Here is a 26,385-nt window from a genome sequence, read left to right on the forward strand (position 1 = left end):
CTGGTTCCTGTGTGGGCCCTGAGGGGGAAGAAATGGATTCAGATAAAACAGGCAGGGAAGAGACCGCTAGGCTGGGCTTCTGTCCCCTGGGTGCTCCTCTGCCTGGATGCCTCTCACTTATCTTCGGCTGGACTTCTGCCTCTCCATTTCTTTTTTCTTTTTTTTTTTTTTTAATTTTTTTTTTAATTTTGTTTTTTATAAACATATAATATATTTTTATCCCCAGGGGTACAGGTCTGTGAATCGCCAGGTTTACATACTTCACAGCACTCACCATAGCACATACCCTCCCCAATGCCTCTCCATTTCTGACCAACTGCCAGCCTCAGGGCACCAGGGCGTGGTTCCCCATTTGTCAGGCACAGACTCTGTGTGTTACACGCTGTAGGAGCACACCGGACCATACATAGTTCATCCTTTCAACAAACCATGACACCATTTCACAGATGAGGAAACTGAAGCACACAGAAGTTTAATGACCTGCGGTCAGTGTGGGCTCCAGAGCCTGATCTCCTCACCTCTCCCCTCCACAGCCTCAGCGCTTGTGAGGACCTGCCATGGCTCAGGGCCGCCAACATTACTGGTTTAATCATCACAATGACCCTGACAGGTAAGTGCTCCTTATCCCATTCTGTAACCAAGGAACTCAGGCTTAGAAAGATGATGTGAAGGACACAGCTTGTAAGTGGCAGAGCTGGGGGATTCAGACCCAGGGACATTATTGGGCTGTAAAGCCCAGGTCTGCCCGTGGCTCCACATGGCCCTCTCCAGCACCCTGGCCCTGGCCCTGTGCATGACCTGCCTCCAGCCGGCCTGCAGCAGTCCAGCATACCAGGTGGCCTGCAACCAATTAACCAATTAAACTCCCCCCACAGCTGTGGGTTTCATATGGGAGAATTGTGCCAGCTACTAAAGGGGCCATGCCTAGGTTCAGACTGCCCTGGTCTGGCCTCCTGAGTATATAAGGCAGAGGCCTGGCTCGGAGCCCAGTCTGTGACCAAAGACCACTGCGCAGAACAGTGTGACCATAAGGGAACAGACCTAGCAAGGACCACTGGGGCTCTCAGGCCCTGCGAATTAGGATGGTCCCTGACCGCACACATTTTCACACAGGACTCTCCTGGACGCCCCTTTACCCACCCCAACTCCAACTCCAGACACGCCTGCCAATCTCTGAGCTTCTGTGGCAGTGAGTGCTCAGAGGGAGGCCCTGGGGGCCAAAAGCCAAGGCCCCGCGGGACAAGTCCCAGTTCCATGAGGGCTTGATCACGCACACACAGTGTCACGAGGCACACACTTAGGGCTCCACAGTTCACCCCCCAGAGTCACACTGTCACTGCCACTCCCTGAACACACACAGCCTCCACTCCTGGAGACCCACAGGCTCCCTCTGCCCGCCCTGAACGCCCCCTCAACCTTTTCCCCTCTCTATCGCCCCCCCCATCTCCCTCCTCACCCCTTCCCGCCCCTGCTGCCTCTCCCTTCCTAGCTCGCGCAGCTCCAGCCCCGCCCCTTCCGAGGCCCCGCCCCGCTTTCCGTGGCGTCCCGCTTGCGTCTGGCGTTCCGGGTCAGTGTCCCGCGGCTGCCCGGTGGATGAGGCCAGTGAGACTCATGAAGGTGTTCGTCACCCGCAGGATCCCCCCCGACGGCTGGGCGGCGCTCGCCCGGGCAGCAGAGTAAGAGCCCCGCGCCCCTGCGGCACGCCGAGTCCCCGGGCCCGGCCGGGGCTGGCGGTGGTGTCAGGGAAGGGGCTGCGGAGCCCGAGCCCTCCCCTGGCTGCCCGCACCCCGCACACAGGGTGACTCAGCGTCTTCAGGCGGTGGGCTGGGGGCGGCGTCCTTACACCCCACTTATTTTTGGTGGGTAGGGCCTGGTGGCGCAAGGGCCGGAGGGAGCCAGATCCTGCGCTTGCGTCTTAGCCGGCCTTGCCAAGCCGTGCCCGGCCTGGACGGTCATGGAGTTTGGGGAGGCTTAAAGAAAGTTCTCTGTGGCCTAGCCTTGTCCAGTCCTGTTGCAGTGACACAACTTTTTGCGGGCCCTTTTTGCAGGGCCCGCAACTCGCCTGGCACGTGCAGTGCAGTGCGGGTGACGGGAAAGGCCTGGGGAGAGGGGAGGCGGAGGGTTACGCAAGATTCAGGCTGTTAATCCTTTACCCTAGAGATCACTTTTGGCAGGGTCAGGGACCTTCGCAGTCACTGGCCTGGTCCCTTTGGACAGTTGGCAGGGGCTTCTTGTGACCCTTAAACTGAAGATCCTATGCTAGGTTTTCAGGTGCTTCGTAGACATAAATGCTTAATCCTTGCAACACTCAAGTTGGATTTATAATTCCCATTTTACAGATGAGCACACTGGGAGAGGTTAAGTGCCTTGCCCAGAGTCACAGCTGCAGTGTGGCAGAGCTGGGATTTAAACTCAGCTCTGTCTGACCGCAGTGGAAGCACTGTGTCCTCCAGGTCTGCACTGCCAGTGTCCCGCGGCGAGAAGGTAGAACCCGGCTCAGAAACCAGGGCCACTCAGAAACCAGGGCCACGCAAAGACCAGATTTGTTTGTTTTGTTCAATGTAACAAAACCTTTGCTGCCGGCCTGCCAAGTTGCAGGCACTGAGGAGGAAGGGAGAGGGCAGAAGGCAGCTGTAGCACTGAGTGCTGCGCCCACGGGAAGGAGGCTGCAGGGAGGCCTGTGCCCAGGCTAGGTCTGCCAGGTGCTGCAGCAAGGGCCTCTGGGAGGCACCAGCCGCCGTCCTGTGTGTTACCACATGTGATGGGGCGCTGATTTACATGGCAAGGACTGGGAGGCTGGGCAGCTCCCCTGGAAGCACCTCCAGGGCCCACGAGCTGTGGCAGAAGCGTGCCCTCAAACTTCTCCACGTTGCGTTGCTTTGATCTTGGCCTTCCTGGCAGGGTGCAAGTTGCAGACTTTCCCGTTGCATGGACTCCCAAGGACAGGACATTCAAGCCTCAGCTGGTGCAGGAATGGCCCACCTCAAACCGGGGCTCCCCACTGGCCATGAGGCCTCCTGTGAGGGAGATCAGGTTCTTCCTTGCTTTGAGCTGAGAGCTGTCCCCATGATTTTCTCCTTTTAGTCCAGGCTCTTGTCAGGCCTTGGCGACCTCCACTCTGTGACAGCCCTTTACAGCCACCCTCTCAGGGCAGTTCTGAGGCCGCCCATGCCTGACCTTGACCCAGGGGTCCTGAGGTGGGAGCAAGCAGAAGGCAGTGGTTCTCACTCTGAGAGGGAGTGTAGTCCCAGGGGGCCTCTGGGAGTCTGGGGGCATCTGTGGCGCTGCCCTGCTTCTGAGTGGTCTTTCTTGCATCTTCAGCTGTGAGGTGGAGTACTGGGATTCGGATGAGCCAATCCCGGCCAAGGAGTTGGAGCGAGGTGTGGCGGGGGCCCACGGCCTGCTTTGCCTCCTCTCTGATCGAGTGGACAAGAGGCTTCTGGATGCTGCAGGTGTGTGCTGAGCAGGGCTAGGGAGAGTTCCGAGGGCGTCTTGGCCCCATAGGGCATATCAGTCCGCTACGGCTGGCTCCCCACACATGCCTGCAGGGACCTGTCTGAGTTCTGAAGGCGTTCACTGCCAAACTAGTCCTGAGGAAGCAAGTGTGTGCAGCTCCATGTGGCACAGGCATTGCTCCCCTCCTGGCCGCAAAGCCCTGGAGGGAGCTAGGAGGGCAAAGACTGTGGTGTGGAGGGAGCGCCTGAGTCCCTAGGCCCTCATCCAGCCCTGCCCCAGCCTTGCTTTATGACCTGGAGAAAGTCCCTGTCCCTTCTGGGCTCATTTGTATGGTTGCAGGAGGGCCCAGCTCAGGGCCAGGCACCAGCAGGCACCCAGAATGTATTAGCTCCAGCCATGGGGCCCAGCCCTGGGCCAGGGCAAATGTCACCGTAGAAAGCTCTTGGGAGGAAAGGCTCAGACATAGAGGCTGCTGGATGGGGAGGGCCTGCGTGAATCCGTGCCGAGCCAATCCATGCCCCAGCCTTGGCCCTGGAGCTTTCCACACCCTGCCCCGTGGAGAGTGTGTGTGAGGGTCACACCCCAGCCAAATCTCAGTGGACACTTCAATGTGTCCACAGCAAGGCCCCAGGGGCGGTCATAGGAGGCTGGAGGCTCACTGAGGGACAGTCCCATGGGTGAGCGTGGAGGTCTGAGTGTCTGAGGTCTCGAGGCGAACCGCAGCTCTGCCACTTGGCAGCCTGTGACTGGGGCCGGCCACCTCCGCTCCCTGAGCCGCAGAGTCTGTCCACAGAGGAGTCACGTCGGATTGTCGAGTCTGTCAGGTAGGGTTGCTTAGGATTCTAGCCCAGGAACAGAGATGTCAGCCTTTCCTCTTGTGCTCAAAAAATAAGAATAAGCAGATGGCCCCGTGATATCCCCAGGGGTGTGGGCTGGACTCCAGGAGGAGAGATACAAACAGTGCTCTCTCTGCACCACAGGATCCAATCTCAGAGTCATCAGCACCATGTCTGTCGGCGTTGACCACTTGGCTTTGGAGGAAATCAAGAAGCGGTAAAAGCAGCTTACGCCCTGGAAGGGCCAGGGGAGAGGGCCGGCCCCCAGAGTGGGAAAGGGCACTGAGTATTCATTTGCTCGTACCCCTCTCCGCCCTCCAGTGAGACTGTGAGGGGCCTGCCTGTTCGCTCTGTCCGCGTGAGCACAGGGCAGTTACGACAGGCCGCGAACGGTTGGACGCTGTGGGTAACTACATCTGTCAGGTAGCCCCCTTGCCCGTTCAGCCTGGTGGTTGATCCTGACCACAACCCCTTGAAGTAGGAAAGGCTCGTATTATTATTATTTCTCCCATTAAGTGAGGAGATTCAGAAAGGGCGAGTAGTAATTTGCCCCAGACTTGGGGCCCTGATCTTTCATCTTTGTGTCCTGCGCCAGGCGGGAGATAAGTGAACCAGAAGGAGGGCAGACGCTTCCTGAGTGCTCCTTTACAGCTCGGAGCTTCCCGGTGCAAAGAGTGCAGTGCAAAGAGGGAGGAGAGCGGCGGCATGGAGAGGTCCATGAGGTAGAAATTGGTGAAGGTGCCTGAGGCCTGTGTTGCCACGAGATCTTTGCTTCGTAGCGGCATCCGTGTGGGCTACACCCCAGATGTCTTGACAGACACCACGGCAGAACTCGCCATGTCCCTGCTGCTCACCACCTGTCGCCGCTTGCCAGAAGCCATGGAGGAGGTGAAGAAGTGAGTGAACCCGATGGGAAAGTTGGCTGTGCTCGGCAGCTGGGTGCCTGAGGCCCTGGCGTCCCCCTGGCCTGGATGTGATCCCTGTCCCCCGGGGGGCCTCTTCTAGTGAGCAGGGACAGACCCAGCCAGACTGATGAGGGGCAGAGCTGAGCTGAAGAAACGTGTGGGTGAATGGTGGCTTTGAGGGGAAACCGTGAGGGAGAAGGATAGGGAGAGACAGATCAGTCCTGCCGGTTGGGGAGGAAGTAGGGGCAGGGACAGGAGCATGGAATGTAGGCTTCCCCGGAGAAGTAGCCGGTGGGCATCGTCACTCGTAATGCATCGATGCCAGCAGCTCGGAAAGCTGACAGTGGTTTCACAAATCCTTTGGTAGTGAGACCTGGCCGGAAATGACAGGAGGCCATCGAAGGCCTTTATTTCTCTCCCTCTGTGTGAATGTCCATGCTTTGCCACTGGTAAACCCATGTGTTTGGTAACAGGCGGCCCTAGATGCTGCTGAGGGCGTGGAATAGAACAGGCGATAGGCACCAGGAAACCTTTCTGAAATCGGAAAATTGCAATGCCTGGCCTGAGGGTTTCGGATCAGGGGTTTGGGTCTGTGCGTCCAGGCTTAGGGAGGGCACTACAGCTGCTGGGAGGTGGGCAGATGGGCCAGTGCAGGCCCTCGGGGCTTGTGGACCAGGGGCTGGGGCCCCGGGCTGGGGCCGAGGCAGACACTGAGGGCAGCATGTCCCACTCATCCTGCTGCCCCAGGAGTCCGCACCCTTCTCGGAGGTGGCTTAAGGAAGATCCATCCCCCTCCTGTGCACCCAGGGCCGTGGGGTGGGCCTGGGGCTTTACTTTGTGTTGCTTCCCTGGGGCACTGGGAATACTAGTTTTGGAATCCCAGATCCTGAGTTGACAGCCTGCTGCTCCCACCTCTGGCCTGGCTGGGTGTGACCTCAGGGAGGCCACCCTTGCTGGTCTCGGTTTCCCCATCTGCAAAATGGGATGAGAACTTCAAAGGCCGCTCCCAGCCCTCAGAGGCTGTGCCGTCCAGTGCCATTAAGGGAAGAGTCATTCGAGAGCCGCTCATCCATAGCACTCAGTGGCTATGATGTAACTCGTGCTACGGGTTGTCCTATGAGCTGGAGAGCAGAGTCTTCTACCTCTTGGGCCCCAGCCCCTGCCTGGGGGTCCCGGGTCCGTGTGTTCACAGAGAGCCTTCATCTTTGCCCTAGGCTGGGCTCTGACCTCCCCCCCCTCCCCACAGCGGTGGCTGGAGCTCGTGGAAACCCCTGTGGATGTGTGGCTATGGACTCACGCAGAGCACCGTGGGCATCATCGGGCTGGGGCGCATCGGTGAGGCCCCCACCTTCCTGCTGGCCCTCCCCAGCAACCTTGGTGTCGCCTGTGTCTCTGGTGCCCGGGGCATGGGTGTTGACCATCCTTTGGAAGGAGTGGCCACCCTGGGCTGTTCCCAGTGCACTTTGCATGCAGTAGGGACATCTAACGGACAGACCCCGCTTCCTAAAACACAGGCAAAAACAAAAAATAAATGAAAGCAAGAGTTCCTTAAGAACTTGCTAGGTGATGGAAGCAGGTTGAGTCGGGATTCTTTATGGTCACAGCTCCATACAGAATGGAGGAAAGCGGTAATGGCTGGGTTGGGGCCTTGAGGAGGGCTTCCTGTGGGACAGCTCGCACTCCCCCAAGCCTGCCGGAAGGCATTTTGCCTGTAAAGCTTTAACTTGGGAACCAGAGGATCCGGGGGGCAGAGCTTACCTGTGATTCTGCAGACGGGCCAGAGCTAGTTTTCTCCCAGGGGTCCCTGCTTGAAGAAGTCTGGCCTGAAGGCTTGAGCTCAGCCAGGCAGCTGTCCGTGGTTCTCCGGCATCTGCCTGGTCCAGAGGCGAGGGTGAGGGTGGAGAGGACGGACAGTCCGGCCAGCTAGCAGTGCCTCTTCCACTGGAGAGTTGCTTAGAGGAACCCACCAGCTTTGAGGCACATTCTGATTCTGGAAACCCAGCAACCCAAGCCTGTCTTTCGAGCAGGACATGTGACAATGTCTTATAAGCTTTGGGGTGAGATGGCAGTTTGGCCGTGCCACTGGAAAGTCCTAAGAAGTCCTGGGCTGCGTTAATAAAAGCGAAGAGTCCAGAAGGAGGGAGGGGACTGCTTTGTCAGTCCACTCTTGGGGTGCCAGGCCCAGTTCTCAGGGATGGTTAGCAAATGGCTTTCAAGGTACCCAGGGCCAAGTCATAGCCACAGAGGAGCTCTGGTGCTGTCTCCAGGTCTCTGAAGGGCTGTCACATGGCCCCCCAAGGGCAGCGTGGGCCTCTGGGGGGCTGGCTACACTGGGACAGGACCAGTTAAAGTTGGAAGTGTGCTGATGGAAGGACCCCTCCCCCACCCCAGACAGACTCTCTGTCCCTGGAGCTGCTGAGTTCTGCTCCTGCCCTCTGAGGGGTTGGGGACAAGCCAGGACTCTCTTTGCCTCCAGGCCAGGCCATTGCTCGGCGTCTGAAGCCATTTGGCGTCCAAAGATTCCTGTACACGGGGCGCCAGCCCAGACCTCAGGAAGCTGCAGAATTTCAGGCCGAGTTTGGTAAGTAAAATCTTGATTTCCGCAGGAGCCGCATCTGAGCCCGGTAGAGGGGTGTCGTAGCGGCAGCATCTCGGGCAGGTGTAGCTGGGGCCTGTGGTGTCGCTCAGGTACTAGCTAACCTACCTGGTCCTGGTTGCAGGGGCCCGGTCAGAGAGCGCAGGGATACACCCAGGCCACACGGGGAGTTCTCACCGTGCCTGAGAGCTCTCCAGGCTTCTTGTCTTTCAGCGTTCCTTGTCACCACTGTCCCTGCCTGGGCAGAGCACCAGGGATGGTGACAGATGTAAGGGATTGCTGGGAACTTTGACACCCAGTTTCTCTAATAAACCGGTGAGCACTGTTCCCCAGCCTTGTGTCCCATGGATCTAGCCCCCCGTCAGGGGGCATAGTGTTGTGAGCAGAGGGCAGCTGGATTTTAGCCATTCCTCACCCCCTTGGCACACTGGGGCCTTCCCGCCCCTCTCTGGCCTTAGTTTCCCCATCTGTGAGACCAGGGGGTTGGATAAATGATGCAGTATACCAGGAGCCCACCAGAAGGGATAGTTATCAGAGGTTTTGTGGGGACACAAGGCCTTTAGGAAGCAAATTGGGAGTTTGGCAGGGGGAGGCGAGGGTCTGGTCTCCCATCCTTTTGCTTTCTCCATCCTGGGACTTGGTGTCTTACGGAGCCCTGCCCTTCCCCAGTGTCCACCCCCAGGCTGGCCGCTGAGTCTGATTTCATCATCGCGGCCTGCTCCTTAACCCCTGCAACCAAGGGGCTCTGCAACAAGGACTTCTTCCAGCAGATGAAGAGCACGGCCGTGTTTGTCAACATCAGCAGGTTCACTGGGGCCGCCCAAGCTCCCTGGGGCACCGAGAAAGCCTGGAGGGGGGCTGTCCCTGCTGCCGTGATCCCCGTGGGTTGTCCGTGTCTCCCCTTGGGTGGAGCCTCCCCCTCTTTAAACCGACGCATCAGCCAGACCCAGCTCAGAAGTCCAGTAAAGGCCACCAGAGAGTGCCCCAGGCTGGGAGGAGGAGCCGCCAGAGCAGGTGTGGCTAGTCGGGTCCGGCAGTAGCACGTGGCAGACTTGGTTCGGGAATGGAGGCACGATAGCAACGAGTTACCAGCCACCCTCGAGCAGCCCGTGTTCTCTACTGCAAAGAGTTGGGTATAACGATCTTAGCAGCCCTTTGGAAGCCATCCATCCATAACACTAAGCCTGGGTCTGAGTTAGTGCACGTGGCAGACTTGGTTCGGGAATGGAGGCACGATAGCAACGAGTTACCAGCCACCCTCGAGCAGCCCGTGTTCTCTACTGCAAAGAGTTGGGTATAACGATCTTAGCAGCCCTTTGGAGGCCATCCATCCATAACACTAAGCCTGGGTCTGAGTTAGTGACAGCTTGAACCTTGGTGCTTCTGGAAAGATAGACTCAAACCCAACTTAATTCGGTTTACCACAGTGTCCCCAGGGTGCCTTCAGGCCACTGGGCATGTTACGGAGGCAGACCTTCCCTTTCTGCCGCTCCAGACACGGCCTGGTTGGTGCCCTTTGAACCTGCTTAAGTCAGTTTGGAGGCAAGTAAAGGCAAATGAAGGGTTATCATGGGGTCCCCCTCATGTCACTCCAGAGGCCCCTGTACTTATGAATGTCTAGCCACAAAGGAAGCGACCTGGAGGAGGCGTGAAACATGCGGGGGAGCAGGGCTCGTGCTGACTGAGCATGTCTCAGTCTCCGTGTACAGAGCACCTGTGTGAACCCAGGACTGGGCGGGGTCCTGTGCATTGTTGCCGACTGCACAAGTATTACTTCGGGTGCAGCATGAAGTCTTGAGCCCATCGTTTCCTCCCTTCAGTGGCTCAGTCACAGGAGGGAGGGCTGCTGACTCGGATGTAGTTAGGACAACTCGATGCCATGGTTCCCGCACGTTCTCAGGCAGACACCCCTGGACAGGGCCCCACACTGATGCAGAACGGAGGCCCTGTTCCAGCACTAGTGGGTTGGTAAGCTCTCATCCTCCCAGCACGCCTAGGAGTGGGGTGTATTCTCCCCATCTTACAGAGGCAGGTGACACCCTGGCCCAAGGTCACACAGCTACCGAGTGGTAGGGTGTGGGCTTCTCTGTTTCTGTACAGACTTACTGTAAAGAGGTAGCTTATCAGACTTTCTGCTTTAGGAGTCAATGCCAGGTGTGCCTGGTCCCGTGGGGAAATCCATTCCGTGGGTGGTTCTGCCGTAGAGGCAGCCTGCGGGGAGGGAGCTCTCGGGCGGCCAAGGCACCACTGTCCTTCCCAGGGGAGAAGTGGTGAACCAGGACGACCTGTACGAGGCCTTGACTAGTGGGCAGATTGCGGCTGCTGGGCTGGATGTGACGACCCCGGAACCGCTGCCCACAGACCACCCGCTCCTGACCCTGAAGAACTGCGGTGAGAACTGTGATTTCCTGATGCGGAGTCACCCGGGCCCGCGGGAGTTAGAGGCGGTCTGGAGGTGCTGGGTGCAGAGCTGCCGTGAGCGGCACTGAGCACGGGGACACAGGCGGACGGGAGATGTTGAGGCTGTTAGTGACACCGGCACACTGCAGCGCGGGGCGAGGCATCCTAAGCACTGATGCCGCGGGGCCGAGGACCACACATGGATGCTTCTTAGCCTCCCCAGCTACTCTACCTGGTTAAGAGCTCTTTATATTAAGTCCTGTCTCCCCAGGGAGCTCGTGTGCCGTCTCCGGACTCACATAGGGGCTGAGCCAGTCCCTGTCTTTTGTGTACACTCTGGGATGGAACCCCACACAGAAGGTCCTTAGCTGCCTGTCCACGGGGAATGCCCCCATTATTGTAGCCCTCAGAAATTCCGCTGTCCCCACCGTCCTCACCAGGCTGAAAGGAGGAACATTGGCACTCACGTCTGGGCTGTTGCCCACAGCTGGGAAAACCGTCCCATCCCCGCAGGCCCAGCACTTCAGCTCAGTGCCCTGGATACTGCTTTCGAAAGGTGTTCTTTGGGGACAAGTGACCTCACTCATATCTGGGTTTCAGTAGCCCCAAGTCCCTATATCATTCCCCTGACCCTCAGCCCCATAGGAGTGGAGCGCGTAAGGACAGTGGCCAAATCGAAGAGCACTAAGCAGGTTCTCTTTATTCTCACTGACAACCCCTGGTCAGGAAAACAGGGCCCACTTTAAGACTCTGGAAACACCCTTACCTCCCTCTGTTCCTCCCCTTTCCAGTGATCCTGCCCCATATTGGCAGCGCCACCTATGGAACCCGAAACACCATGTCCTTGTTGGCAGCTAACAACTTGTTGGCTGGCCTGCGAGGGGAGCCGATGCCCAGTGAGCTCAAGCTGTAGGGACAGGAGCCGCTGAGGGTCAGGAGGCCCACTGTGCCCCTGGAGTCTGTCAGCGGAGGCTTGATCTGGACCCACAGGACGGGAGCCAAGGGAAAAACATCTGATCTGTTCTGATCCTGCAGAAGGAAGACTGATGCTGATACACAGGCTTGCTGCTTTTGTGGTTGGAAACATCTGAGCCAAAAGTATGTGATCCTATTAAATAATTCTCTGAGACAGTGTGGGCCTGTAACTGGGAGAAGCTAACAAGGGCATCTGCTTACCTTTTTTTTTTTTTATTTGACAGCTAGAGATCACAAGCAGGCAGAGGCAGGCGGGGGGGTGGGGGGGGGAAGCAGGCTCTCTGCTGAGCAGAGAGCCCAACGTGGGGCTCGATCCCAAGACCCTGGGATCATGACCTGAACCAAAGGCAGAGGCTTTAACCCACTGAGCCACCCAGGTGCCCTGCTTACCTTTCTAAAATCAGGGCATCTGGTGATGTGTGGGCTCTGCTCTGCCCCCAACCCTTCCCCGCAACCCCCGCCAGCATGTGAGCTATTAGAACCTGTCCAAACCACCTTACCCCTCATGTCCTCCTCGACTCCTTCACTTGTCCCTCACTGGGGATGGGACAACCATGGCCCAGTGGTGACCATGGCACTTGCTACCTAGACCATCCAATTAATATACATGGCCAAGAAAAGCAGGTAAGGTCACAGTACTCTTACTGTTTTGGCCAAGAATAATTGGAGGTAGGTGAGTTTAATTTTTATTTAAAATCCGTTTCAGCACCTTCACACTTTGCGCTCTTTGTCCATCCCCTCCGCCCCTGCCCCCAGGTGGATGTCCTTGTTCAGATCACCACCTGGCTTACTGCTTTACTCCTCCCGAGGCCAGGCCTCCTGCATGGCCAGAGCCCCGCTCCCACCGAGGGATTCAGGCTCCGGCTCTTCCCCATGGCCAAGCCCCGCCGGCAGATGGAGCTTTCGCCCCGGCAGGCAGGTGTGGGAGCAGCAGAAAGCGCAGGGTGAAGCAGGCTGTCCGAGAGGAGGACTAGGTGTGCTGAGAACACCCGTGGCTTCAGCCCAGACAGAGTGCAGGAAGAGCAGAGGGACTGGATTGAGGGCAGTGACAATAACTGTGATGGACCCCATTAAGAGTGTTTTGGAGGAGGTTTGGTGTTTTTTTTTTTTAAAGTACTGGTCAAAGCAGGGTTAGGGGAGAAAGCCATACTTCCCTTTTTTCTTTCAACCTTAATAACCTAAGCAAAGAAAAAACACATAGTTAGTTAGAGGCATGAATGTGACAAATTTTTTATTTCAAAATCTCAAATTTTGACCAGCATAGCACCACTGACTTGGGTGCCCTGATAGAACCTTGTGACTTGCCCACCAGAAATGACCATGCCAGGCTATAATTAAGGCTAACCAATCAAAATTCAGGTACCCAAAACCAGTTCTAATTCAGGTAGAAACTACGGATCACAGGAACCCTGAGACTGGTTTTGCAGGGAACCTCTGAATTATTTTTAAGTTTTATAGCATGTATGAGGACACTGGCCCAAAAGCTTGCTTCTCACATGTAGAGACCGATCAACTAAGAGGTAGATGAGAGATTCCAGACTCCATCTAGCAGTGGAGAGGCGGGGCTCCAGGCGCTGTATCAGAGACAGGCCCTAAAGCCAGGTCCACTGAGGCTGAACTGAGGTGAGGCGCAGCCGCCCGGCCCCTCCCCCCCAAGATGGAAGAGAAGGAAGGAGAGTACCCCTGCTCTTCCCGCTGCCACTGGCTCCTCTCCCCAGGCCCAGGCAGGGACTCTCTTGTGTTCCACCTTGACCCACCTGCCCCCCAAGGTTAATCTTCCCATAAGACGCTGGTCCCCACATCTAGTATAGGGGTAGATGAGGAACCCCCCCACATCCAATCAGAACACGACTCTAACAACAGCCGCACACACAACTGCATTTCACATGTGATCCCATTATCCTCCAGCAGTCTCTTTCCCACGTCTGCTGGAAAGGAGAGGAATCACAGAAGTTTCCTTTTTGGCTTTCCTCCCTGGGAATCCGCTCACAGGAGGTGCTAAGCCTGACTATGAACAATATGAGTTTATCCACAGACAGATGTGTAACTGCACACACTAGATTAAGGGGAGAAAACGCATGCTGATTGTTTTGGGCTACACGTACTTTGATTTCTAAACAGTTCTAAGTAAGAACCGAAGGACTTCTTTTGATTACGCATAGTGGTTTGGTGTCTCTGAAAGAGCTGTGTAAAACATGAACTCATGTTCGTGCATGAATTAAACGGAATCCGTGAGCTCTCCAGAGACCCCCGGATGCGCCCGGGCTCGGCTTTGCACAGGTGCCACTGGCAGCCCTGAGAAGCGAGGCAGCGGAACCCACGGAGGCCCCGGGCAGCGGCCCAACTGTGTCCTCCGTCTCAGGTGCTACTGGGTGACTTCCATGCCCTGGGCTCCCAAACTTTCTTACAAAGTCTGGAAAATATTTATCTGGAAATAACACTACTATGTTTGGATTTTAAACAATTTGAAACATTCTTGGTCTTAGGTTGGGGCAACAATGATAAAAGCTCAGGGTCTAGACTTTAAGACTACAGTATATAAAAGTGATAAACCCACGGTGGAAAGGGATTAGCATCATTTTTGGTTATTTTGCAACAAAAACAGTAATGCAGGCCTGGACAAGAATGCCACGCGGGGCAGGGAGAAGCAAAGCAGAGAGCGGTCCTGTTGCAGGTGAGATGTGTCAGGCTGGACGGGACCCCAAAGCCTGGACGCAGCGAAGGGTGAAATGCACCATGAAAAGATCCCACAAAACAGGACTCCACATTATTAGAACAAAGACAAACACTAGCTCTTCTCTGACTTCCAAACATGGAACTGTAACATATGTAATACAAGTTGGGTAAAATACCGCTAAAACAGCACGTACAGAAACAACACCTTACTTGCCACTCCCTACAGTCCATACTCCATTTACAACTGTGTTTTTAAAACCAGGAAAAACTGTTAAAACATCTAGCCAGCAGTAGTGTTTTCCAAAAGTATGTACACCTAACAGTCCAGAGAATGCTCGCTCTGGACCCAGTGTCAGCACCATCAAAGTGCAGTGCCTGTGACTGCAGTGGAGACGAAAATTAAAAATACAGTACTGAGGCCTAGGCCTAGCTCATGATACACTTTAAAGCATTCGTGGCGGACAGGCGTGTCCTCAAGGGCCCTCCTTTCAGACAGGCACAAGCTCGCCACTGGTTACACGTAAGTGCGTTCTGCATCGCTGTACAGGTATATAATATTCTCTTCAGAGGATATAGGAAAGTTACTTAATGCTTCAGAGTTTTACAAAAATTGCTAAAAAAATTTTTTTGCACTTCCATTTTTAATTTTTTAAATGTGCCACTTTTAACGCCATGAATTACAAACTACTTTCTGACTGCTTTACTCAGCCCTAAGGAAGAACTCGGTTTCAGGGATCATGTCCCTCTCCAAAAGCCTGCATCTCGCTCCGAGAAGCAGCAGCGGCACAAGTGCTCCCCGTGTGAATTCTCCACTTACTAGTCACCGGAATTTGCACGAGCCGTCGGGGGGCCGGAAGCCTCAAGCCCGATGGCGTTCACCACCAACCAGAAGAGCCGTCCGCCTTAGTCGGACAACGGGCACCGGCCCGACATCGAAGGGTCGGGGTTAGAGCAAAGTGCTGGGGAGGTTGCTGCTCTGCCAGCGCAGGCACGTGGTCTTTGAGTGTTTATACAGGTGGCTGGACTGACTGAACCTCTTGCCGCACTTGAGGCAGGCGTAGGGCTTTTCCCCTGTGTGAACTCGGATGTGCTTCTTGCAATCCGTCAGGGTCAGAAAAGTCTTGCAGCAGATTTTGCAGGCGTACTTGCGAGCGCCCTCTACAACCAAGACGTTGTGCTCTGACAAGGCCTTCTTGCACTTGGACAGGACATCAGCGGACGCCCTGGTCAACTGTGGAGGGCCGGGCTGCGAAGGATGGCCATTTTCAAATGAGGACGTGGCCGCGTTCATCATTAGCTGGGAACTGGCCGAGTTTTCTGGGATCTGTGAGCTCCTGACAGACGTTACGACTGGCATTTTGGGAGCAATGCGTCGGTAGTATGGAAAGTTACTGGCTCCTCCTCTTGGGGAGCCCATCATGACCCTGGAGAAGGAGGAGTGGAGGCCCAAACCAGACCTGGAAAAGTCCATCCCAAACTGTTCTCCTCCTTGGTAGCCTGAGGTCTGCACGCAGGGCAGGCCCATCACTTCTTGCATAGGCCTGACGAAATGGGAGTCTGCAGGCTCGCTGAACGGGTTCTCCACGTGAGAGCCAGGGGCTGAAGAGGGCCCGCCAGCGGGCCCAGCCTCTGGACTCAACAAATAAGGGGCCTCCCCCTCCAGCCTACAGTCACTAGTAGTGTTTGGGATATTATCATCATTGTTCTGACTTGCACTAAAGTTACTCCCTCTGCTCTTGTTAAGAAAATTTGAAATGCTGAAAGTGGATTTGTGCTCCAGGTTATTTGTGACTTCCAAAATATGGATGTCACCTACCCTGTCCGTGCTAGACTGGGGATCTGAAAAACTCCGATCGCTACTTTCAGGGCTGAGGTCTATCTTCTCGGCACTGACCACAACCCCTTCCACTTCCACGGATTCGCTGCCTTCTGCTTGGGAGGTCACATCGCTCACTTCATCCTGAGGCTCAGGAGAGCTCAGGGGCTCAGACTTAACCACCACTCTCATGTGCTCCTTCTCTCCAAGGCCAACCTCGGGATTTTCACACTGAAAACCACTTTTCTCGGTGGCAGCGTCCTGCTCAAAACTAGTCTCAACCTGAGTTGCACGAGAGGCCATGGACAACTGGGCCATGTTGCCAGCAGTATTGTCGGACTGGCTGGGCACCTGGGCGTCTTCTTGAGCACCAAAAGACTGGTCAAACATGATGGCACTGTCTTCCTGGTTGTCGGCCATTCCGTCAGCCTTAGGGTTGTCCACGATTTTCAGGGAATCGGGTGAAAAGAACTCCTCCCGAGAATGAACCCCTGACGGCCCGTTCTCTGGCGTGACATCAGCAATGGCAGACTCATCCATGGCAGGCCGGAGGCGCTGCCTGGCCCGCTCCTCTGCGGACTGCTTGCGCTTATGAAGGCGTCTCATGGGGAAGGGCGTCCGTTGGTCCAGGTTACTGCGCAGCGAGGAGCTCATGGGGGCCGGCTGCTCCTCGCCGCTCTGGCTGGAGCTGAGGGCTGAGCTCACGATACTTAGCCCCAGCTGCTGCAGCATAAAGGAGCGCTGCATGCGGGCACTCTGCTCCTGGACGCGCTCGCTGGGGGGAGACATGGGCAGCGTCCTTGTCGTTAAGTAATGTTTACATGCCTTAACAACAGAGTTCAAATGCAGGTGAGAGGCTGCCAATAAGACATCCATAACGTTGCTCTCCCCCAGCATGAGCGTGGAGGTGTACATCATGTCAATCAGTGCGGCAAAGGCCTCCGCTGTCACTACCTCGCTATCCAGCTGGATCATGTTCATGGTCTGATCTCCCTCTGCCACTGAGAAGAGGGCTCGGAAATGCGTGCTGCATGCTGCCAGTACCGAGCGGTGGGCTTTAAAATGTCTGTTCCCCACAACAATGACACAATCACAGAGCTGCCCGTGAAGTCTCTGGTAGTTCAGCTGCTGGAAGATCTGTTCAAAGTGTCCAGGAAAATCCATGATCCTATAGAAAGAACAAAGAAAGAAAGCATTAAGACCTTAGAAAAGCTGAAGCCAAAGTCAGAGCACAGAGGATGTGATGAAAAGAGACATGGACAGCCAAGCTTGGACCTTTTTTTTTTTTTAATATTTTATTTATTTGACAGAGCGAGATCACAAGTAGGCAGAGAGGCAGGCAGAGAGAGAGAGGAGGAAGCAGGCTCCCTGCCAAGCAGAGAGCCCGATGCGGGACTTGATTCCAGGACCCTGAAATCATGACCTGAGCCAAAGGCAGAGGCTTAACCCACTGAGCCACCCAGGCGCCCAAGCTTGGACCTTTTAAAGCTTTTGATATTTCTCATGATGGCACGCAGACTAAAAACCTGTCAAATAAGGAACAAATGCCAATTCAGCTAACAACCCTGGAAACAAGAAGACACATGGTATCAGCCACTGGCTGTTTACGGGCTCCCCTTCACTCTTCGCAGGACCCATTTTTAACACTTAGGGACCCATGTTAGAAAAGACCAAAGTGTAAGTGGTGGAATGGCTATCCCATGGACGTGAATTACGATTCTGCATTCCCTAAGGACAGTGAACAAGCTCCATAAAATTCCAGTCTTTTAGCAACCTTAAGAGTGAGAGGGGTAAATCAGTATTAGTGAGTAAGGCTTCCAGTTACAGAGGACGGTAGACTGCACACATGCATTTGCCCCCATTAAAAGGAGACTAAAGTTTTTGGATTTGCTGTTTTTTCAAAGATACAATCCCACAAGGAAGAGAATGATCAGTAGCATTTTGGTAGCAGGTGAGCAGGTAAAGGAATGAGTGCGAACTGACTCAGCATGCCCGGAGAGCTAAATGCAAACCTGGCAGTGGAGAAAACCACCTGACTTACATAGGAGCCCCCCACCCACCCAAAGGCTCAGGAATTGGCTGCAGGGATGTCAGGGGAAGAAGACTAAAGGTGGTGCCAAGACAGAAGGACTGGCTGGAAATCTAATAAAGAAACAACCTACTGGAAGCTCTAGGAGAGCTCTTATGTGCTGGGCTTAGGGACCTACCTGCATCCCCACGACTGTGCTAGGGAAGCAAAGAAGAAGGGTTTTGTTTTTTGTTTTTTTTTTTTTTTCTGCTTTTTACTTCTCTATTGATAGGCTAGTTGCTGATTTATCCACCTAACATGATTATGCATAAAGTGGGTTGAGATCATTCACAAACGGGACATCAGACTGCTATCAGAAAAGGAGAAAGACAGAGAGCCTACATGAGACACGAGGCAACAAAGTGATCTGGTCAGTATAAAGGACAACCCACACCTAATTCATGTTTCATGTTCTTTATAAAAACTAGTCACTTGGAATAAGGCAATGTGTAAAGCAGACTGTACTTTCCAAGAGGCCTGGCCATACTAAGATCACCCATCAGCATGCTTTCTTACAGTGTGACACTGGCACTCCTCTCATTGAGGTGGGGTCCGTGTTCATTCGCCTTGAAGCCAGACAAATCTAGGACTATGGCAGAAATTACAGTGTTTTTCTTCCATTCCCACTGACTTGGGAGCTGGGTCATAAGAGGCAACAGAGCTTTTGCCTGCTCTTTCTGGTTTGGTCTTGGAACCCAGCCGCCCATGCCGCGAGGAAGCCTAGCTGAAGCCTAGGTGACAGCGGGCACTCACTCCCAGGCAGGAGTGTGCCTTCAAGGTGACTTCAGCCCCAGTCACGGTCTGACTTCAACCCCATGACAGACCCTAAGAGAGAGTCATCTAGCTGAGCCCAGGCAACCCCTAGAACTGTTCAAGGTAGTAATAAAATGATTTTTGTCTCAAGCCATTGAACACTGAATGGAAGTGAGCTGTTGTTACACAGCACCAAGTGACTGCGGTAACGTGAAGCTTGTTAATGCTTCCTCACAGATCAACAGTCAAACACTTTAAATACTACCTCCAAGGGACACTTTTTCTTGCGTGGGGTGGGGGGGGGGAGCGGTCAGCCTACTAGGTCTTTGGGGGAAATCACTTCTCACCCATTTTTAGTGCTTGTGGTGCAAACCAGACTGCCCTGAACCTCTGAGTTTCAGGAGTGAACAAATAATCCAGGGAGATCTGGCCCCATGACTCCAGTGATTATTTCAGAGATGGGTAGGTGACCCCAGCCATGCCAACTAGCGTCTGCCCTGGGACTCTCTTCACCCAGCTTGCAAGTTACAAGATAGATGTGAGTCTAGCACTGATGGTGGCCATTGTTGCCTGTCTAAAAAGGAAGCCCATACAAAAGAAAGCAATACCCCCAAAATAATGTCCTGATGACAGCAAGACCCTGGGATCCAGCCATGACTGTAAGTGCCATCACCCTAGGATTTCCTATTTCATGAGCCAGTGAATTCCCCTTTTATCTTAACCTGGTCAAGATAAACATAAGGTTTAAAACAATTTCAGAAAAACCTAAGTAACATGGCTATCTTAAAACCTTTGTGTATCTAGAAGGGGTATTAAAAAAAAATTCCGTTAGTTTGGGAGATATAAAATGTGTTACTTTCAGCTCTGATGGAAGAGAATCATGAATCAAGATCATGGTTATTCAAAACTCCCAAGTATATGTAGCCAACTCAGAGGTCCAGTGTAAAAGCCATAAAAAAGAGCTCGAGCTGGAAAAATATGTGCTTTACCAAGAGCTATTGTCTGAAACCTTCACGCCAAGGAAAAAGCTTCAGGTCTCTTTAAAAGATTTCAAAATGTGACAATCTGAGTCTACAGAGTTGGAGGAGATACAGCAAGTAATCTACCAATTTGTATATGTCTGACTCATAGCAAGTGTACACTACAATATTTGTTATCTGCAGGAACAGATTTTTAGTAATTTCCAAACTAAATATAATTAAGAAAATACACTTATACCACTGCTCATTTTATTAACATGAATAATCAAGAGCTGTTTTCTCAATAGATTTACTTTCCTAATAGTGCTTTACTTAGACTAATAAAAAAGTTCATTTGTGTTCTAGGAGAACAAACCAATTAATAGCACATTTTAAACTATTTGACTTATATATTGACCTACCTACATGCTTTTCAATAATATACTGACTTGGTGAGGAAAAGCGCACCCACACTCAAATACCATCTAATACCGTATCGAGTGATTTGCTGCCTGTATGCCAGGCAGGCCCTGCAAAGTTGCCACCTGCAGGAAGTGTCTTAACAGTCTAAGGGATTCTTAACATTCAATATCCCTAATCTAGATAAGACCCTAGCAGAAAAGAATAACGAAAAAGAACTTTTCCTCCACTTTTAGAGATGATATAAACAAAAATAAGTGTAAGCGAACAAAACTAGGCAAGGTCCCAGACAAGCAGTCTAGGATTTCTGACAGAGCTCCAAGTCCTGGAGTCCTGGAACGTTTGCCCATTGTTCTGATTTGACTAAGTGGAAGTAGGGAACAGCCAGGACTAGGTGGGCACACAGGTGCCCAGCGTCAACCCCAGAACTCGATCTGTCAGCATTGACTCATTTTATCATCTCTCTGTTTCTGCTCTGGCAGGGCTGGCTCAGAAACTGGACAGATTAGGTCTAGGAAAAAGGGACTGTATCAAGGACTAAAAAGTGAGCATGAACTCAAGCCAGAACCCGATCCCTTACCATCTCCCCTACCCTCCAACTCTCCCTGCTCTGCCACCTTGTTTTCCAGTTCAAAATTCCTGGGGATTAGCTGACCTAGAACTTCATGATTCTGTTTGAATAAGGAAATGTGTTAGTGCCCTACTTACATTCCTAGTGCAAACTCAAAATGCTGTTTCTACTAAAACAGCTTTTTGAGGGCAGGGATTGCATTTTCTCTCTCCCCCCGCAAAGTGTCTGGTACACAGCTCACTAAATGATTTATTGAATGAGCACGGACTGTATAATGATGAACAACAACACCGTATTGCCCAACAGTCATTTTCCTGAGGGTCCCAACTACTCTAAAATCAGCCAAAACTCACAAAAGTCTCTGAATAGCCAAAATAAAGATCAAAGCCTAGGTATGAAAGAGTTCCTCATAGGAAAGCCCCTCAAGCATTTACATAGTCTTTTGTCTTAAACAAACAAAATTCAAGTTTTTCTAGTATCCTAACTGATTGAAGATGAGCAACAGCAATTCCAGAATGAGGGCAAGAGGCGGCTGCGCGTTGACAGCTGCAAAAAAAGGGCGACAGCTGACCCACTAAAGGAGAAAGGCCCAGCAACTTGGGAGCCCTGTACTGGAGGCGCTGCACAGCCCTAGAGATCACAGCAGCCCATGAAGGTGCTTGTGTAACTGGTATACAAATTCATTCATTCCATGTTTGGAAGTGCTTGCTTTGTTCAAGGTTAAGTGCTATGGAACAGAGATTGATATAGCATAGTCCTGTCACAGGTGCTTACTGGAAACACGACACCTACAAATAACTATTACCAAGTGGAGAGCACTAAGTGCCACCTGAGTGGAAGTGTGCTCAGTGGCTCAGAGAAGGTAGACGTTATTCTTGGTGGCCCTGACAACAGAACTGGGTACAAGTTTGCACTTGGATAAAATGAGCTGTAAAATACATTCCACACAGAGGCAAAAGTGGGTAGAGGTTTGAGGTGGTGGAGGCAGCGCATCTATTCTGTCTGGAGAGCAGGTAAGGCTAGAAAGGCAGGTCTTGGATAGCGAATGCTCATAACTGATATTAACGATCACCACACGTTGTCGGAAAAGTTAACAAAGAGGCATATAATTTTCAACTGAAACTATCATCACTTTTCAGGTAACTTTAGTAAAAAAATTTTTTTTAATTCCATTTTTGATGGCTTGAGCACATAAGAATCAGGGTTCTTGGTTGCAACAACAGTTTCTAGCTAACCTAAGCATAACAGTAAGCTGCTGAAAGAACTGATGGGAAGACTGGACACCTGAACTTGAACTGCACAGCAGGAACAATCTGGCCAGAATGCTGTCTCTGCGTGTGCTGGCCACAGCCACTTCTATAAGAATGCTGACGCTACAGGGGACCGAATCTCCCCTTCCCTTCGTTATTGTTTCAGTTCTCGAATACATGTCTTTTTTAACATTATGTGAGATGAAATGGAAAGTACACACGAAGTCATTGCGCTGCACACTAAAATGCAATGCAAGGCAAAGTCCTTGTGCAGTTTCGGAGTTGTAAGCTAAACTAATCGCCTTTTTCATGGAGCACCATTATAACTTGGAAGAAGAACGACAAATTATGGTTATTTAGACATTTAGACTTGGGTATTTGCCAGATATTCTTTAAGGAGGAATGAAATGAGCTTGTCATTTCAAGGAAAACAACTTACATTATATTATATATATAATAATACATTATAATATTGTTGCCTATGATAAAATTTGAGCTTTCAGGTAAAAATTGGAATTTTGGAAAATTTATACATGTCACTGAGAGTTTCCCAGTGCTCAAACCCAGTGAGATCACTGGTGATATAAACAGAATGTGAATTTTTTTTTTATATTATAAATGCATCAACATTTGGAAGATCTGCATAAGCCGGTGAATGAGTATGTTCCAAATGACCAATGTTACAAAGTGTGATGTTAAAAAATAAGTTATGGATTAAAAAAATTCAAAGTGCAAGATACAAACTAATGTATTTCAATGTAACAGAATACGAAAAGTTTGTTGACATGGTTTCAGATTACACACTGCTACTAACCATGGTATTTAAGAAAATACCATTTGCTGAGCTCTGTTACAGTATCAAAATATCCAGAATTATTTGAAAAAGCTACTAAAATACTCTTCCCTTTTCCAAGTACATATTTGTGTGACTCTGGGTGTTTTTTGGTATACTTTAATCAAGACTGTATCACAACAAATTGAATACAAAAGCAGGTAAGAGAATCCACCTGTCTTCTATTAACCTAGACATGGAAGAGATTTTCAAAGAAATGTAAATCAATACCACTCTGAGCATCCTGGTGCCCAGATCTTGGTTTCAAATACGATTTTCTAACAAAAGGAACTAGTGCTCTTTGGAGAAATGGCTGATTCTAGTACCGGGGCTGAAAATACACAGGATAAGCCTACCGTATCTTACAGTGTCAAAAACTCAGGAAATGCTTCAAACAAACAAACATGAAAACGGAAGTATGTGAAAGGGACATGGGACCCAACAGAAGCGCTCCCAAAGGCCAAAATTGGAACAACATGAGCAAAAAGATAAATAAATTGGATTATACCCCAAATATATAAATATCCATAGATCCATACTGATATAGACTGCTTACATAAATAAATGTAAGCAGAGAAGAAGAGAAGTGTCAAATCTCCTGTGCAGAAAAATTCCAAGTAAATTACATAAATACTCTACCCTCAAAGAGATGGAGCCCAAGCCCCAGCTCCTTGATACGAGCTGTGCATAGAGCCTTCCTTCCAGGGTACAGTACAATATGCCTATTACAGTACAAAAAAATCAGTACTCCCAACACAATTCCTAATCTGTTGGCGCTGTCAGAAAGATAAATCAAAGCTTTTAGCATATATATGTATAACTAATCAAATGAAAGGCTCCCCCCCCCATATTGGACCTTGAGATGAAAAGCCACTATTCACTGATGAAAATGATGAAAACAACTGTAAGAGCCACAGTTCACTCAGAAACAGCTGGTCTGTTAGCATATGAGAAGTTCACATCATACTCAGACAAAAGGTGCAGTGTAGTGTTACATTGCAGCCCACCTGCTACACTAACAAAATTTGGCTCCTACTGTTCAATGTCCATATTTGAGAAATGTTCAGTACAGTAAAAGAGAAATATGTTTAAAACTGACAGAGGAGAGAAGTATTTGTTCACAACAAATATACATTTAAAAAATACAAGTTGAAAGCTAACACTGACTCAATATCTTAAATTTTCTTTTTCCCTTTCCCAGGAGAAGCAGGTGAATTCAAGATACTGTATGGGCACTACAGCAAGCTTTGTCTCACTCTACGTAAGACAGTTTTAAGCTGCACCCCCAGAAGAATTCCAATTCGATATAATTCATGTTAAGTACTTTATCTTTTTTTAATATTTTTAATTTTATTATTATTTTTAGGGGAGGGAAAGGCAGAGGGAGAGAGAGAATCTTAAGCAGGCTCCACACCCTGTGCAGAGCCCCACCCAGGCTCAATCTCATTGAGCCTAGTCTGAGATCATGACCTGAGCCTAAATCAAGTTGGGCACTTATCCGAGCGACCCAGGTACCTCAGTGCTCAGTACTTTAAGTATTAAAATATTCGGATGCATTTATTATCAAAGTGATTTTTTAAAATGACTTAACCTCCTTGTAACAGTATTTCAACAAAGTCTCTTTTGAGAGCACTGATCTCTAAATTTAGGAAAACACCCTACTCTTAGATGCTTTTCTTCCAAATCTTATCACATTAAGAATTTTGCTAGAGCTACCTCAATTAACCAGAATACAGCTTGCCAGCATCCCCAACTAACTACGTTTTGACAATTTTTAGAACAAAAAGGAGCACATCAAAAACAAGACTTCAGAACTCTAAAAAGTCTGGGTTCATTTATTCAGCAAAACACAAATGCCCAGAACAGGTCCCCAACCAGTTAGTCTTACCTGGCAGGTCACCAAGCTGGCAGTGGTGCCCAGGCCAGTCTTCCCAAGTTTGCTGGAATTTCCAGCTGGAGTTAAAGCAATAGCAGCAGGCCTTCCCTTGGTTTAGGAGCCATTCTCTAAAACTTTTTTTTCTGTGCAACTGGTCTCTTCCCCCACCTCGGCTCTTTTAGCTTGCTACCAACCACCCTCCTCTCGGAAATCGCAGGATTAGCAAATGAAAGCAAGCTCTGGAGAAGACAACTAGGCGGCCAGTACACCTTTTTAGTGATCTAAGGCTCAAGAGTCCGTGCAAGGATAACAAATCATCAATGACTAACGCATAGCAGTCTCTTCAACCTCTAAAGATCCCAGTATCTTCTACTTACTACAACCAAAAAGTATATGAATGTATTAGGGGGAAAGTTTTGTCTCCAATTTTGAAGGCGAAGGGTTCCTTCTATTCATTCAAATTAACCAGAACCGGAGCATATTACTTACTGATCAAGACTTTACTGTTCTTTTCCGTAAACATTTTCTTCCGAATAAACACTTAGGATTTGTCTCCTTTAGAGAACTTAGTTCCTTACAATACTCTCCACCAGGGCAGAACGCAGACTGACTTTATAACAACCTTTTTCCCCCTGTTTTTTTGTAAGGCATAAAACTGACCTTCCACCCTCCCCCCTCCCCTTTAATTCACTGCCCGATGTTAACATTTACGTCCAAATCTGTCCTCCAAAAGGGGAAGAGGGGGAACGGCTGTTTTTACCGCTCCAACCCCCCACAGCTCCTAGCACGAAGGCTGGAGAAAGTGGACATTCAATAAACGCCCAGAAACAGTTCAGTTCTCAGATAACAAGCTGGGGCATTCCAAAAGACTGGCTCCACCCCCGCAGGGTCAACCGTCGGTCCCCGATTCCAGACCGCCTTGGTCTCGCTCGGGTGAAAGAAACCTCGACGCTCACAGACCCAGGAAGAGGGCAACGAAGCCACCCGACCCCAGTCCGCTGGGCGGCAGATCCTCTGTTAACCCGCCGGCCTGTAGGTCCTGGGCCTTGCCCACCCCAGCCCGGCAACGAACGCCGCCAGCCCGCGTCTCCGTAGGGGCAAGAGCCCCCGCCCCACCCGGCAGACAGCCTGGCGTCGGGACCTGGGGGACGCCTGCGCAGAAGAACCCGCCTCCCACCCGCCTGGCCCCTCGGCTCCGAAGGGTAACAATACCCCCTCAGAAAGACCGGCAGGGTAGGCGGGGGTCACCGGTCCGCGTCTGCGCGCGCCCAGACGCCTAGGAGCGAGCCGGCTTGCGCCGCCCGCCTAGCTCTCCCGGAGCTCAACGGCCTCCACGTGAGCGCGCCCGCGCGCTCCACCGCCGCGGGTGCTGACAGGGTCGCCTCACCTGAGCCGGGCTCCGCCCCCCTGCTCGCTGGAGGAGGCGGTGACCCTTCTCCGATCCGGCCTGACAGTGTCGGAGGAGGCGGGAACGTCCAGGCCGGCGTCTCCGCGATGGGATTTCCTCCCCCTTCCGCCCACCCCGCCTCTCGTCTCCCAGCTCCTTCAGCCCGTTCGCCGCCGCACTCTGAGAACACCGCGGCGGCGGCCGACAGTAAACGGAAGTGACGCCCGCGAGAGAGCCTTCTCCGCTCCATTCCTCCGGCCCCCGGCCGAGCTGCAGCCAATGAGAAAGGGCGGGGGCGGGGCCGGGGCAGAAGGGCAGCCAGCCGGCGCGCGGAATCCGGAGGAATTTACTCGGCACCCCCCGGAACGCCGACCAATCGACGGCCCCAGGAGCTCGCTCTGTTTACTACCGACCGAATCCATGAGCGCTGTGACCAATCACCATTTGCCTTACAACACGTAAAACTGTTATCAAACGCCTTTTAAGGCGGGATTTATCACTAAGCGGCTCTAGGTTTGGACTGTAGAAAAGAGACCGTGGGCTGCAGCCAATCGAGAGCCGTTATGGTTGAGGTAAGCGGGTTTTCCGCCTCATTGTGCCAATCGCAGA

General features: G+C 51.8%; 2 protein-coding genes across 4 annotated transcripts; one reads left to right on the forward strand and one right to left on the reverse strand.

Moving 5' to 3' along the window:
- Window positions 1–556: 556 nt before the first annotated feature.
- Window positions 557–11,324, forward strand: LOC111145704 (glyoxylate and hydroxypyruvate reductase). 2 transcript variants are annotated; one of them, XM_022500831.1, is made up of 9 exons: window positions 557–610; window positions 3,322–3,452; window positions 4,437–4,509; window positions 5,072–5,188; window positions 6,444–6,532; window positions 7,674–7,778; window positions 8,463–8,598; window positions 10,054–10,184; window positions 10,985–11,322. In XM_022500831.1, exons 1-9 carry the CDS (start codon window positions 558–560, stop codon window positions 11,104–11,106), a joined length of 957 nt encoding a protein of 318 aa, XP_022356539.1. In that variant the 5' UTR covers window position 557; the 3' UTR covers window positions 11,107–11,322. The 2 variants fall into 2 exon arrangements, with proteins under 2 accessions (XP_022356539.1, XP_022356538.1); XM_022500830.1 differs by lacking the exon at window positions 557–610 and adding an exon at window positions 1,557–1,676 and having other exon boundaries at window positions 10,985–11,324.
- Window positions 11,325–12,391: 1,067 nt separating this feature from the next.
- LOC111146210 (zinc finger and BTB domain containing 5) lies at window positions 12,392–25,974 on the reverse strand. Of its 2 annotated transcripts, none has more exons than XM_022501652.1 (2): window positions 25,777–25,974; window positions 12,392–16,828 (listed from the first exon to the last, which is right to left on the reverse strand). In XM_022501652.1, the coding sequence occupies exon 2, from the start codon at window positions 16,822–16,824 to the stop codon at window positions 14,791–14,793; it is 2,034 nt and encodes a 677-aa protein (XP_022357360.1). In that variant the 5' UTR covers window positions 16,825–16,828; window positions 25,777–25,974; the 3' UTR covers window positions 12,392–14,790. The 2 variants fall into 2 exon arrangements, with proteins under 2 accessions (XP_022357360.1, XP_022357361.1); XM_022501653.1 differs by lacking the exon at window positions 25,777–25,974 and adding an exon at window positions 24,402–24,745.
- Between the last annotated feature and the right edge of the window lie 411 nt (window positions 25,975–26,385).

The sequence above is a fragment of the Enhydra lutris genome, unplaced genomic scaffold, assembly GCF_002288905.1.
Source record: "Enhydra lutris kenyoni isolate GAN:26980312 unplaced genomic scaffold, ASM228890v2 scaffoldscaffold13, whole genome shotgun sequence".
Lineage (NCBI taxonomy): Eukaryota > Metazoa > Chordata > Mammalia > Carnivora > Mustelidae > Enhydra > Enhydra lutris.